General features: G+C 36.5%; 1 protein-coding gene across 4 annotated transcripts in view; it reads left to right on the top strand.

The window, feature by feature from the left end:
• The window catches only part of agt (O-6-alkylguanine-DNA alkyltransferase), an 89,337-nt gene extending 73,734 nt beyond the window's left edge, over positions 1–15,603 (top strand). For all 4 annotated transcript variants that reach the window (XM_081757047.1, XM_081757050.1, XM_081757044.1 and 1 more), the window contains exons 3-5: positions 2,675–2,820; positions 9,173–9,271; positions 14,867–15,603. In XM_081757047.1, coding sequence (XP_081613173.1) covers positions 2,675–2,820; positions 9,173–9,271; positions 14,867–15,069 — 448 coding nt within the window. In that variant the 3' untranslated portion in view covers positions 15,070–15,603. The remainder of the gene's footprint in view (positions 1–2,674; positions 2,821–9,172; positions 9,272–14,866) is intronic.
• The last annotated feature ends 203 nt before the right edge of the window (positions 15,604–15,806 follow it).

The raw sequence follows: 15,806 nt of genomic DNA, 5'->3' as shown, positions 1-15,806 counted from the left end.
TGTCCAAAAGTACATAGTGCACACTTCGAGGCTGCACACTCGAAGTCTACAAATGGAGTGCACACTAAATAGTGTACACTTCATCAAATTAGCTTTTGCTCCGCACTTGATTCCAACGCCTCATAGTGGTGGAACATGGAACATAGATAACAAAAGAAGGGAGAATTTGGCGTACTAGCAAAAATAAACATGCTTTTTTTTTTTTTTTTTTTTAGATGAATGATTTTCCAGTTATATTAATATAAATATATCGTACAGATTGACAATATGGGGTAACCATAAAATGACTTAAGTTTCTTTCATATACACTAACAGCTTCAGCTTTGCCGTACCTGCAAACATGTTTCATTTCGGATCTTTCACGCGCAGATTAACAAGAGCGGAGCGTAAATGCAATAGCTATATATATATATATACATATATATATATATATATATATATATATATATATATATATATATATATGTGTGTGTGTGTGTGTGTGTGTGTGTGTGTGTGTGTGCGTGCGTGCGCGAAAGAACAGTAGCACTGGTGGTTAGGGCGCTGACGACACTATTGCAAAGTAGCTTAGGAATTTTATTGCAAGCGAAAGTAGGCAATTTGCAAGATCGGTAGGACACCGAAAGTACTGAGGGAAGCGTTATTTATAACAATATGGCTTAAAAGTACTTTGGGAGGGAGTTCATATTGGGTATAAATGCTTCTTGTATGGAATATGACACATAGTTGTTGTAGTTCTAGTGTATTGCTCCAGTTACAGGTATAATGATTGGACTATTTCTGCCATACTGCGCTAGTAATGAAGTTCCTTAGATGCTACTCTTAGATGTTATGAAAATTAAGAGACAGTTTTATGAAAAAATACAGTATGTCTTATGTAATCGCTCTCATTGTTCGACTATACGGAAGTAATTAGTTGTTCATAATCGTTTCATAGTGGGTACAGTAATGGAATTATATGAATTAAGAGGAAGGCTAGTTTTTACTTTGGCCATTTCATTCAAGGAATCGTTCAATGAACCGATTCGTAACGAAGACAGAAAATAACGTGCCCTCCGGGGCTCTAACCCGCCTTCACTCGCTGACGCTCGCTCGGCAATACTATGTGAAAATTTTGGTACAGAAAGGAACCAACCTAGCTACTAACCTATATGTATGGGCTAAAAGGCAAGTTTTCAAAACCAGTACCGCAACATCAAATCACTGAATCGAAGAAATGAATGAAATGGCCAAAGTAAAAACTTACCAAGAGGAATTTGCGAAATCTTTGATAAATGTATGGAAAGAAATTTTTGATATGTATTTCACTTTTGGGGCAGCTGTCAAAAATGCAAAATGTACGATAATTGGCATATTAGTCTCTCACAAGTGCAAGGAAATATGGTAGCTTTGAATGGAATTTGTGTAGAATCAAAACTAGAAAATTAGGGTATCTACCTACGAATTAACATTTGCAGCTGCAGCTGTAACTGTAGCTATAGAAAAATGAATAATCTAGGTTATCATTATTATATACTAGAGCTTAATATTTTAATTCATACGGAATTAATATTTTTCATTTACGTGCAAATAGCTGTATTACCGATAGTCTAATTATCTCAATTAAGCTACATAAACCACGTAATATTTAAACACAAATGTCTTTATAGCATAATAAAGAAACTATTTGGTTGCTTTCCCTTTGCATGCTGAGAACAACGTAAATAGGTTTGTTATTTATGTAACATTTTTATATTTCATTTGTAATATCACTAAATTGTATATTTATGAACTAAATTGAGATTAGATCAACTCAAATAAATTCACCTCAACAAAAATATTAAAAGTATGGCTTTTAAAATTTTAATAGGTTATTTTATTAGATATCGGCATGTTAAGCACACAAGTATTCTAACATATTGTACATCCTCGCACACTACGCACTATGCACTCGCAGACTTGTGAACTTGGACCTTTTGACGCACACTAGGTGACGTCAGTTCCGGAAATAAGCGTACTTCAAATGTGCACTTGTATCTTTTGGACACGGCCCCTGTCTAATGTTCATCTTCCTTGCAGTCACCGCAATGGTAACACGATGGTCTGAAAGCACGAGAGTCCGCTTTCTTCATAATTCCGGGTTCGTTCGAATGAGAAGGATGTCCTGGAGCCTTTTCATTGTTCAGAACACCTCACTGTAACGTTGCATGCCATATCACTGTGCTATATGCTGGAGCAATCCCTCCTTACACTGCCTCAAGTCTGTCATATATTTCTTTGGTGTGGTTTTTTCCTCTCCCTTTCAAAAACAGAAAAGGAATCACAAAGTTCAGTTGGCACGGCGAGTTGCTAGCGTGGCTCCTTGACCTTCAGCAGAACTACTACGTGCAAAATGTGTGTGTATTCAGTAGTTAAATATCAGAGTCTTTCTTATGTTGTAAATTCTTGATACAATCCTACAAATAAAAAGAAATTATTATTACTTTATGAACATTTGTCGTACATTTAGAGTTAGTGTCATCCCTTGAACTTCCTTCCCCCCCCCCCCTTTAAAGTTATCCATAGATGAGGAAATCGTATAGAGACAGAAGTGAAATAAATTATACAGCCATTAATATTATGTACCATAGCCTTGTAAATACATATGGGTAATAATAGGAATTCAAAAATAGTAATTTGGAATTATTATTTTCAGAACCAAAGTACAATTATTAAATAATAAAAATGCTGTTATACATAGCCACGCTAAAGATTGTATCAAGTGGTTAGATGCTTACTTTGAAAATCCATTTTCTGTGAAAAGTAAGAAGCAGCCAAATATTTGTGTGGCACAAACAAACGGTAAGTGAACAAAATCGTTCTAATTATTTTTTGAATGTACATTTTCCTTTATTCTTCTTACATTATCTATGCCCAATACGATTATTATAAACTTTACTCTTTTATTCCAAAGTAAGAACTAGTAAATTATACGCGCATATCATTACAAGGTATCATATCGGGTATTCAACGGACAATAAGAAAATTTAAGTCAGTTCCAAACGGATTATTAATTTTGTGTGGGTTCTCGAGCACACTGCAGCTTTCTTGGAATGATTAATAGTTCTGTACTGTCCGGAGATTACTAATTCTCCCCATTGAAGTCGTTTCTTAATTTAAAAAAAGGAAGGAGGAATGTCATTATTAGCTTGGACCACAATTAAATTCGTCACTCGTATAAAGTAAGATTATCCAAACGTGAAGTTCTATCCTTCCAGGGGAGGAAATGTTCGTCTCATTCCCGAATCGGTGAATGGACGAGTCGTTGGTTCCGGTAGTGTATGGTTTCTATGGAGCTCTCGGATTGGATTAAATTAGCGCGTTGCAGTCATACCTTGGAATTCGTACCTTGCAGTATTGGAACTACTCGTAGTACTAAAAGAGGGATGTTAGTTTGCCTTAATGTTGCAGTACCGAATCTGGATACATCGATAGACTCCTACTGGCTAGGAGAGTTCCCTCCACCAGTAGGTATAGCTGGTAAATGGGGTTCGGCCCGTTGCACTATGAGTGTAACTCATTAGTCTTCTTCAGAAATGTTTTCTTGTATATTATTGGAATTTGAACGTAGCGAACACTTCTCAGTTACGACTTACGGAAGCTGTCTTTAGGTAGAGTAAACATACTACCATATGCTATGTTGTCTACTGTGTTAGGAAGAAAATAATGCATATTGGGATACATATTTTTTGGTATTCGTTTCGATTCAAGTGATAACCATTTTTGTTAATGATATCAATAAATGGCAAAACTATTTGTTTCTACTTTAATTCTAATAGATAAATAGCTGTTTGAGCCATTCAGCCTAAATTGATAAAAGTGAGGGAACTGTTTCAAGAAAAATGGGTTATTGAAAAGTTAGGACTTCGGTTATTGATCTGAATCAGATATCCAAACTCGCAAACCTGTCTCTCAGGCTCAAATTCAATAATTGAGCATGAGCCCTGTAATCGAATAGAAAGTCACAGTCCGAATACGCTCGATCGCGAGCCCCAATGAGATTAGTTAATAGTAGATCAAGAAAGCGCGAACCCCAATGAGGTTTGTAAATGGTAAATCAAGAAAGCGCGAGCCCCAGTGAAGTCGGTGAATGGTAAATCAAGAAAATGCGAGTCCCAATGAGGTTAGTGCATGGGAAATCTAGAAAGCGCGAGCCCTAGTTTACTTAGTGAATGGGAAATCTAGAAAGCGCAAACCCCAGTTTATTTAGTGAATGGGAAACCAAGAAAGCGCGAGCCCCAGTGAGGTGAATGAATATTAAATTGAGCAAGCGCGTATTGCCCAATGCCTACCATGTGAATGCCTGACTTCTTGGAGAAAATTATTATCGTTCAATATTGAATTGCAAGTTGAAAATCAATCTTATTTTTCTTCACACAATGTCTTCTATAGATACGACTCAATGAAGATTCAAAGTAGAAAGAACACAACTAGATTGCGAATAAAATGTGTATCTTCAGCTTACTTTGCATGTAAGTAAATTAACCGCCACACTACCAAAGCCACTGTCTAATCAGCCACACTCTTGAGATTGGTTGAGTTGAGTTTAACGTCCCGTTCAGCAGCGAGGCTATATGAGACGTGGACCTACTGATTAACGTGGAATCCGAACCACGTGAGCTCCCGCCGGGAATCGAACTCGGGTCTCCCATGCCAAAGGCGCGTACACTCTTGAGGTTGGTGTTCGTCCACTTAAAGTACATGAACTGTATTACAGTAATGTGGAAGAAAGTTTTAACGAAACAAGCACAAGTATTTTTTAAACAGTAAATAGTCTGTGTACTTTTTCGGATGTAATTTACAAGAAAAGATGTCTTCGTTGTTTGTATATTTTGGTAAATTGTATTACAGGTGTTTGTGATATTATTTTATATGTGAAATGGAAACAAGGAAATATATGTTTGGTTTGGATGTGCTATATCGTATGGTGTTGTACTAGTATAGTGAAATAAGAGAAGGTTAATAGTTTTCGTCTCCATAGCAAGTATACAATACAAACACTTAAGTGTCACGCACTCGCTTATTAAGTAAATTACAAAAGTCCATGAAAATTATTAACACAGAGCTCCTGTTGTGCTTGGATAATCCAGTGACAATATTAATGAACGATTGTGACAATTGCACGTCGGAAATCCTGCAATCACGCTCGCTAACCGTTCAACTACTACACAGGACAGGGTTGGATCGTTTAAACATGGTTTAGGGAAACAATTGGTTTAAAGAAAGAAAAAAAAAATAAACAAATAAAACAGTAAGTAAGAGCAAAAATGCCACAAATCATTGAACTTCATGCTGATGTTTCCACATGTCTCACAGCACCTATATTTCAAGATCTTTTCTTATACATTTACAAACCCAGGAAACATGATTGGAAGTGATTTATTGAAATCAGAAGTATTTTCGCTGTATTTTTCATTCAGGAAACTACATGGACTAAATTAGGTCTTTTGTAGTATGTAGTCTTTTGAAATTGCTCAATAACGTGTAGAAACTGTGTACAGTGATTTCACTTACGCAGGTGTGTCTTTTTTTTTGTCATTCTGAAATGACTTAAAATACTCACAAGAATGCAAAATCAGTATAACGTATTTCTCCCAGGTGCCCTCCGTAGATGAATCGGAAGACTCGTCACCTTTGTAATCAACGCTTCCAGGTTGAAGTCCAGGTGGAGGGCAATTTCTCTCGTGTGAAAATCGAGCAGTGGTTCGGATCCCGCTTTATGCTGTAAGTTCCGTTCTTCACAACTCTCCTGTTGCATAAGGAAGTTAAACCCAAACAAATTTAATTTCTCTTCATATGTATTCTAAATAAAGAAAGCAAATTCATTTAAACTGAAAAAATAAACTTTAAATAATAATAAAAACTTTTCTTTAAAAAAATTGCCTTTGTGGTGGACAAACACCGTGCTCGTGGGTTTTCTCGGGATTCTCCCGTTTCCTCCCACTTTCTTCATTCCACCATTTCACTCATCTCTCATCATCACCGTCTCCTTTAGCCTAACCGGCATAACTGTGAGACGTAAAACTCAAAGATTTCATTTTTTTCTTTACTATGTTTTTTTTTGTTTGTTTTGTTTTGTTTCACTGGACTTTTCTTTAATCTCATCTTTGTTGTTGTTCTAAGTGGAATAGTTAACAGTTCTCTAGTGTATATTAACTATTTCAAATCATATCGAACACGTTTTTATATTTTACTACCTAACAAATGCAAACAAGTTGAAATAAGTAATTGAACAAAAGATGTTTACAAGAAAGGAACGGAAATATTTTAGTCAGTAGTACAGTAATAATAATAATATGGACATGGAAAAACTTTAATATCACAGTGTAGTTGTTGCAAATAGGAATGAAATTAATGAAAAAATTAATAGTAGCCCAGTGAGTGGAAATTCGTTCGTTCGTTGAAGTGTTGAATAATAGTTTTGGCGGAGAATTATAAAAATTAGAAAATTAGATCAACTTGGTAGAGCAAGGTATAAATTTGATAAGGTAAAATATTAGTTAGGGAAATAGCTCTGATATTGGTGGTCTCTAAAGGTAGTTTGGTTTCATTCTTCTCCAATGAACAAAATGTCAAAGTGGCTTCGACTTTTTTTTTTTTCCTTGTTAAAATCGATGTGAACTGCCTGGCTTACATTCAAACGATCGATCCAGTATTAAGTTTTCTATTGGTTTTGTATTAGATTTCTGGTCGTTGCCTTGGCACGTTCACTGGAAAAGCCGAACACTTCAACATCTGACGTAAGATGGCGTCTTGTTGGAATCCTCTAACTCATCTGGGTGACAGGGGCCCGCGGTGGCTCAGTGGTAGAGCGCTCACCTCTGGTGCTTGGGGTTCCGGGTTCGATCCCAGCACCGGCCAAGTGAACTTTGTGGTGGACAAACACCGTGTGCGTGGGGTTTCTCGGCGTACTCCCGTTTCCTCCCACTTTCTTCATTCCACCATTTCATTCATTACTCATCATCACCGTCTCCTTTAGCCTAACCGGCATAACCGTGGGACGTAAAACTCAAAGATTTCATTTTTCAATTGCCAACACGAGGAAAGGAATACATGCTCAAGGTTTTCGTAAATATTTAGGAAATATTTGATTCTATATAGGCTAAGAAATGGATGTGTGGAGGAAGTTACAGAATATACAACTTCTTAATATCTATTCTTCATAGAATATAATGCAAACAATTAGGCCAAATCATCTAAGATGGGCGAAGCACATTCGTATGTAAAGCTGTAGTTGGAAAGGGGATCAAAGAGAGTGGAAGTGAGGTTAATAGAAAACATATTCTTAGGCGATAGGTGACAACAATCGTGACTGCATTGGCGTGGCCCAGGAGATAGGATCCAGCAGCAGACTCACATTTGAGCGCCAATAAAGCTTAGGCTGTGTAAAGTCATCAAATTGAGTATGCGATTTATACTTTGTATCACGATAACTTCTAAAAGCTGGAAGAAAAGTGAATACAGTTACCAGGAAATTTATTCCAACTCTTACCTATAGGAAGGACATTAAATCAAAATAGTGGTGAAGGTGCAAATTGTCCATCATATTTTTTTCAAGAAACCTATTTCATTTCAGTTTTGTTACTTTATATTAAGGTTATTTTTTCTGTCAGAAATGTTCGACAGGAAGGCAGGAATATGTCTGCAGTGTAGTAGTTTTAGAAGTCATTGACAAAGATGCCAGCACACACTGAAATCGTTTGATTAAAAACCCAGTTACTTCGTGATGCATAATAAGACTGTTCTTATTTGAATTATCGGCAATCTTTTACAAATACATCAGTGAAGAAGAGAATACAAGTTACGTACATTTTAATGACGCCATCATTTCTGTCATTTCCATAATGAACAAATGGAAAAGGCATTAAGCGTATAAGGTGTGATCAAAAAATATGGTGAACGAATTTTTTAGTAGCAACTCTGACGCTACAACCATTTGATGTAATTTGTCTGATCCGTTGGGACAGGAAGCGTCAAGTTGGAACATGTTTTGAGTTGTCAATCAGCGTTCAGAGCCGCTAGAGTGAGGTTGTGTTTACCGTATTTGTCGTACATCAACAATGCGTGAATATTGAGGTTTGTTTCAAGTTGCAAAAAAAGTGCCAAAGAAACTCAAGAAATATTAACATTAGTGTATGGCGACAATGCTATAACTCTGAAGACTTTACAAGTAGTATAAGCGATTTGAAAGCCAAAATGAGTCGGTAGAAGACGAGCAGGGTTCGGGACGTCCATTAACCTCAGAAACAGAAGAAAACGTGCAAGAAGTGACAAAAATTGTTCGTTCAAACACACAAATAACAATTCGAGAGCTTTCCAAAGAACAAAACATCTCGTAGGGTCCGCACAAAGCATTTTAATCACCGATTTGGAAATGAGAAGAGTGAGTGCGAAATTTGTTCCCCGATTTTTGACTGACGAACAGGAGTTTTTGGCCGGAAAAATATTCCTGTCCTGTCAACATCCACCGTACTCTCCAGATATAACATGATGCGACTTCTGGTTCTTCCCCAAAATTAAAACCGTGCTTAAAGGTAAACGTTTTGGCACCATTTATGACATTGACAAGGCCACGACAGAGTAACTGAATGCCCTGCCAAAAGAAGCCTTTCAGAAATACTTCAAGCCATGGATTCAACGCTGGGATAAGTGCATTGCTAACCAAGGACAACACCTTGAAGGAGATTAAATCAAATTCCACTAAGCTTATTACTTTGTTTTTAATAAAATTATTCACCTTATTTTTTGATCACAACTTGTATGTTTCTGGAGTATGAAGTAAGAAAAAACTGTATAATAGAGGAAAACATTCATCAATACGAAATCAATTGATTGATTTGCACACAAAACATTATATGTTCTGACTCCTTTAACTTGGCATGGTAAGGGTGAAGAGTGATTTCTGTTGGGAAAATTTCTTACGTTGTCTTAATTATTTTTCTCGTACATCAGAGCTTAATTTACTTATTTATTATTTGATTTTTAGTGCTTCCTTATTAAATTTATTTTCATCTATCTGACATATCTGTTGTAAATACAATTTCTTGGCGATATTGCTGAAAATAATCATACGACGGTGTAAAAAAATGTAGGCATCTGCTGTGTGTACATATATTGTAACATGATAACAAGAATTACGATTTTCATGTTGCAGGATCATTCCAAGAAAAAGTTTGGTTAACATTACGTGATGATGTGGGACCTGGCGAAACTGTGTCTTATGGGTCACTTGCACAAATGGTTGGATCTCCAGGTAATAGTGACGTAAAAACTTCTGATCGTTCTGCTATTTTTTTTCATTGGTCATTCCACATATTAGCATAAGTAATACGTATTCGTAGTTGTTATTTCTCAATATTTTTTGAACGGGATAACTTTGAATACTTTTCTGCAGAGAGAGTAATTTTCCATTAAATTTTAAGAAATTTACACTGAGAAAAAGTACAAGCTCTTTGTTTTCCTGTTCGTTTGTTAAAGGAAGCCGCTATGGCTCAGTTGACCGTTCATTTCTCGTGCGTGGAATCCCTGGTTCTATCCGAGCTCGCGCTAAGTGGACTTGGTAGTGTACATATCCGTGTAGTGGGTTTTCTAGGAGTTTTCCCTTTTAATCCCACTTTCTTGATTCCACCATTTCGTTCATTTCTCATCACCACCGTCTCCTTTAGCCTACATGGCATAACTGTGGGTTGTAAAATTGAAAGATTTCATTTCATTTTTCATTAAAGTTTGGCGTCCCTTTTCATTAACGAACTATATAGGGCATGGACCTACATTTTGAGGTGAAACCCGAACCACCACAACTCGCTTAGTGTTCTTCCATAGGAAATCGAACCCAGAATCTTATGCTCCAAGGACGCTTACGCTTGCAAGTAGATAAGCAGGGAGGGCTATATTGTCTTTTTTGTGAAAATTAAATAAGTAAAATTTGTACATGGTATTCTTTTAAATCAGGTATGCAGAGGTTGATTCATTTATATTGAGACGAATTTGAATGTGTCACTTACATGGGAAATGCTGTGTTTGCACCACTGGTTGTGTTCGAACTGCAGATCAGCTCTACCGACTATTGCCCGGCATCACGAGTTTCCACTGGTGACTGCGTTGCAATTGGACCGCCGGTATTGCATCCTATTCTTCTTTACAGCCTTTTCACAGGCTAGAGAGTGTGCGGACTCGACGATGGCATTTGTCCATTTCAATAGTCCATTGGGCTGGCATTTGGAATGTTAGAGAAGGGAATTTGCTGCAATTACAGTTTCCTGTTCTATACGTCAATAAAATACCAGCTATGTTTTCGCTGTGTGGCTGGGTGCCTCGTCTTGATGCAGTTCAACCTGGTTCACGTCTTGTCCATACAATGCTGAGATTTCATCCTGGTACATTTCAGTCAGGATATGAGTCTGGTTGTACATAGCATTGATTTTGACGTTTCAAGCTCCACCTTTTGGAGACGTAGTTCGCCCCTGTACGGGAAATCGGTCATAATCATGAATCCTTTTGGGAAGCTCTGTGCGCACTGGCGGAAGAACGTGCTTCGGCCTTTGGCGTCAACAAGTCTGATGTAATGGCATGAACTTTACCACATTCTGTGAGGAAAGTCCATGTCTCATCAAAGGTAACAAAAAAAAAAAAAAAAAAAAACTTCCACTGATCACCCACGAGATGACGTTCATAAGCCTCCTGCAGTTCTTTTTTCGCTAAGCCACATGACACGGTTTCAGGACGTGCACACTGCTCTTGTGAACCGCCATGAGGTGTAAATCTCTGTGAATGGCGCGGTTGATTGTTGCCTGCGATGTGCGGCATTTGCTGGCCATCGCACGCTGTGTGTGTGGGCTTTTCGGAGGTCGTCATATACTCAATCACGTGCAACAGCGGCGGGGTCTTCTTCACAGGAGACTGGTTTCTGGTGCTCGCTTCGGTTTGGTAGGCCCAGGACACTGTGTCGCATATTTCCGTATATTACGATTTACAGTGGCATGAACTACACGAAAATTGCGCACTCGATACATTTCTACAATGTGCGACGCCGTGAACTTAGCGTCGGAAAGTGTCATAATGAACACCTTCCAGAATCTCTTCAGTTTCGGCGGCATCATATATGCTCGACCAAACTGCTCTACTAAGTGACTAACAAGATACTGTTGCTTGGAAAAGAACAAGTTGGAAAAGAATATACAGTTAAAGAGTTGCTATTGTTCACGTTTGGAGTAATATCCAGTTATATGATGAAGCAGTATGGCCAGTTCAGGATGTGGGTAGATGTCTCGAGAGAGAGGTGTATAGCACGCAGTCATTGCTGAGAGACTTGTGGATGTAATTACTGTAAAATGGAGCGATAGAGCAAGAGTGGGGATAGAGGAATGGTAGCAAAAGTGGAAATAGTGTAGGCAAATAAGGATAGGACGAAAATAACGATAAATAAAATAGTACATTTGTGTACAATAAATATTGCCAGAGGGTAAAAGTGTATTAGTGAAAAGTCTAGTGCTGGTCGACTATTAAAAACATGATAGTGGCCTTTGCCACTATCATTATTATCATTATTCGGTAAGAGAAAAAGGGAAACTAAACTCTGGTACACAGCGCAAAGCATCACGCGCTAAAAACTTCAGTTTTGTCCGGTAGATGTCAACCGCTGGAGGATGTTTACTCATCTAGCGGCGAAACATGTAACTTCTACTACTTTTCCAAAAATCATGCTTCATAAATTCGCGTTCGTTCAGGAGTTATTATATGGAGTAACGGACAGACGTAATTCGTTGTCGCCCGTTAAGATGTTAACTCCAGTAACGGAGACACCGAAGCAATTGCTTTAGGTATGTATTACAAAAAAACAAAATTAAAACCCTGCTTTCGTTCAAGAGTTATCGTGTGGAGTAACGAACGGACATAAGTCACCGTTACCCGTTAAAACGTTAGCGCAGCGTTTCCCAACCTTTTTCAACTTGCGGCACACTACGGGTGTAACTTGAATTCTCGCGGCACACTCATATTATTATTATTATTATTATTATTATTATTATTATTATTATTATTATTATTATTATTATTATTATTATTTGCAAATATAAAATACCATGGTAATTTTTTTCTGTGATTACTGATCTCCTTCTCACAGAGATGAAAGCCTGATCACTGGTTTTCCCCTATGCTAATTCATTTGCTTATTTTTTATTCTAATTTTAAAATAGAAAACAATTGCAATGAAATTTAGGACTCAGATTGTTAAAAATACGCTTTCTTTTTCGAAAACTGTATCCAACCTTTCACTAAGAACGAAGATCACTAATAACGAACGAACAAAGAAATGTCTTGTACTTTTAACTTTGCTGTTTTAACCAAAACCAGTGCATATTATTGCAATCACACAGCTTGCGATGCGTCGAAGTCAAAACACAGCTGTTGAACAAAATGTTCTGTCATTCACGTGCGAATGAGTGTTCTACGAACGTTCACTTGATGCGTACCGTACAAGTGCTTCCATTTCTCGGTATTAGTATGACTCTCAATTGAAACATAACATAGCAGCTAACCGTGGAAATGTATACGAGCCGAAATACTGTCTGCTACACAGTAATAGATGTAGAATAATATATTACAATTACAGTAATTTTTTCCATGGTAGAAATTCATAGTAATGTGAAATACAAAAATATACATTTTTTTCCCTATGTCTTACAATTTGGTTGCTATGGAATTAATAATTTTGTTTCGATTTCCTCACGGCACACCAGTGTGCCGCGGCACACCGGTTGGGAAACGCTGCGTTAGCGTATTGATTCCATTAACGAACTCGATAGAAATATTCGTTGTAACTATCCATCGCCAAAATTGAATTCAAAACTTCACTTCCGTTCAAAAGTTATCGGAGTGAGACACGTACGGATGTGCTAACATTGTAATATTATACAGGTAAGTCGCTCTTGTATGATGCTACTAATGAAGAAAGAAGTTTATAGGTGTTTTATTTCAGGTTTAAGGTTGTAAGACTGGAAATATGGATAATCCCATTTGTTTCTGCGGGGTGAATGTCGCAGTGAAGGATATTTAACATGCAAACACGAAAAATTCGGTGCATGATTGAGGTGTGATGGTCTGTGTGCCGCGGTACGGGTAAATGAAGAGTCTGGGTTCTGCACGATTAACGATGATTGTTGATGGATCTAGTAGGAAGATTTGGTTTCCTCCGATGTAGAATTCAGGCTGCGTCTTTCCTCCTTTCTCTCTAGTGGTTTCTTCATTCTGAACACCAACTCGTACTTGACTGGGAGCACACTATTATACATCCAAGTACTACTTTCAGTATAGTCGACCGTGAATCTTTATTGGACATCCGTTCTGCTTTCGTAGTTTCTTTCTTTTTCTATGCTCTGAAGACGAGATCACATTCGTAAGCTTTCATGGTGTCATATACAGGGTGGCCCAAAAGTAGATATACACCCCTGCATTGATCAAGTGTAACATTCTAGATTATGGGTTTATTTGCTTCGGCTCTTCCGAGCTTAAGATGTAAGTAAAAACACAGTAAGAAGAAATAATAAAGAAACTAAGTCTACTTGATGGATAACAATAAGAGAGATTATATCATGCAATGACCTGATCAGTACGGTGTTGTATACCTACTTTTGGGTCACCCAGTATAATATCGTCTTTCCACAGTTTCTGTCGAAACTTGCCTCACCTTAACCGCAGTAACTTACCGGTTTCTTTGTTATCACCAAAGTCAAGTAGTGCATCCCTCGTCATACCACTAGGAGAGACCAGATAACATTGGCGAAGTGACTTGCTTACCCAGCGTAGTGATGACAACTAATGAGCTATTTAAAGTAAATATAAAGCAAGCTGACAGTAGTGAAGCTGTCTTGTAAATATACGAATATCTTATCTTATTTCGATTCTCATATACCGGTCGGTACCCAGTGTGTAATTATCTTACTTTTTACTCTAAAAAATAAAATATTTGAAACATAGTGCGTAAAGGTAGGCAATATTTTGAATTTATGTAAAGTTATAAGGTGTGAGTAACATTATTTTAAATATTAAAAGAAAAGTTAATAATTGTAACATCTAACTAAAAGCTCTATATTTATTTATTTTACATAAATTTATTTCATATTGTAAGAAAATAATTTTAAGTGAGATAAATAAATGTAAAGTTTTTGGTTAATGATGTTAAAATTATAAATATTTGACTTTTATTTTTGGTAACTCACAATATGGTTGCTATCTGGAATCAATGACACGGAACACAGGACCAAGTACACTAAAGGCACACGCGCTAGCTATTAGATCAGTAATAACAATGATAATATATACCGTAGCTGATCTACAGAAGTCATCTAATTTTGATTAAACTTGGCATAGGAATAGACCTTCAGTTGTTTGGTATAAATGTAAAAGTTTTTTTTTTTTTTTTCAGACCTTTGGTTTCCGATTTATTGACTATCAAAGTTGGATTTAGACTTAAAACCGATTGCTATTTAGAATAATTACATTAGGAAACATTGATCTTAAATGTTAACCTGCTAAAACGGTTAATAATTACGGTAATGTATCTTCAATAATAATAATAATTTTAAAAAATGCTAAAAGTATAAAGAAGAAATTTTTCTACAATGGAGGAACTCAATGCCAGTGGCGGATCCAGGGGGGCGATCGTCTTCCCCAGAAGAGGAAACTTTCTTATTTTATATATATAAATAAAACCCATCCCGGAGTTTGGACCTCTTAAAAGTAGTTTTAAGTAGCAGCATTCCAACCCCCCCCCCCTCAGAAGTCCATCCTGGATCCGACCCTGCTCAATACTTGTTAAAAATACTTATAATATATGCTTTGATTGAAACAGGTGCTAGCCGAGCAGTCGGAACAGCAATGGCTTCCAATCCTATTCAGATTATTGTTCCGTGTCATCGAGTGATCCGAAGTAATGGCTCAATTGGTCTGTATGCATATGGGTGCAAGAACTCTGTTAAAGTTTGGCTCTTGCAGCATGAAGGAGTGAAGCTCTCTGATGATAAAAAGATGATACAAAGAAGAGAAGTGTCCTAAAGTTACATTCTTCATTACTTATTCTGTGTATATTATATTATGATATGTACTTCGATCAGTATGAACGCCACTAAATTCAGTAAAATAATACAAATGCTTCGTTAAGTTTGAATAGGTTTTCGTATCTAATAACCATTTTCGTGTAGTAATATTTGTGTCGTAAGCAGACTAAAAAAAAAAAAAAAAAAAAAAAAAAAGTACGGCATATGTATATAGTATGTATAAAGACATTTTTACTGATATTTGCTTGTAATTTTTTATCATTCAAATGAAGCTTTCGCATATATTTTTATATAAGTAGTCAATTTAATACTGTATCAGAATGTATCTCATTTTGTATTCTTATTTTTAACATTTTGTTCTAAAAATTATTATACTCTTTCCAGCTTTTTTTTTCCCCCGTAAAATATACTTATTTGCATTCGAAATGTCATGTTTTGTCTTTTGGAGTTTATTTTGTGTGTTGAACAAAACTTTGAAATAATGAATCTGTTGTTTTATTAACTTTATTAATAAAGTACTTCGTAGAAACTAGTAATTTTTGTTGTTACTAACATGTAAAAATACATAATATATATTTTTATGTTACTTTCGTACTGGAAAAATGAAGGAACCTCTTGAAAAGTACAAGTAACATTTGAAAATAATTATCTCACTAGAAATATTGGGACTTACAATTTTCTTGTTACCTCAGTCTATTTGATTTCTCGTGTTTGTGTTGTAAAAAAAAATTAAAC

The sequence above is a fragment of the Thermobia domestica genome, chromosome 1, assembly GCF_964235325.1.
Source record: "Thermobia domestica chromosome 1, izTheDome1.hap1.1, whole genome shotgun sequence".
NCBI lineage: Eukaryota > Metazoa > Arthropoda > Insecta > Zygentoma > Lepismatidae > Thermobia > Thermobia domestica.
This window is presented reverse-complemented; position numbering and strand designations above follow the sequence as displayed.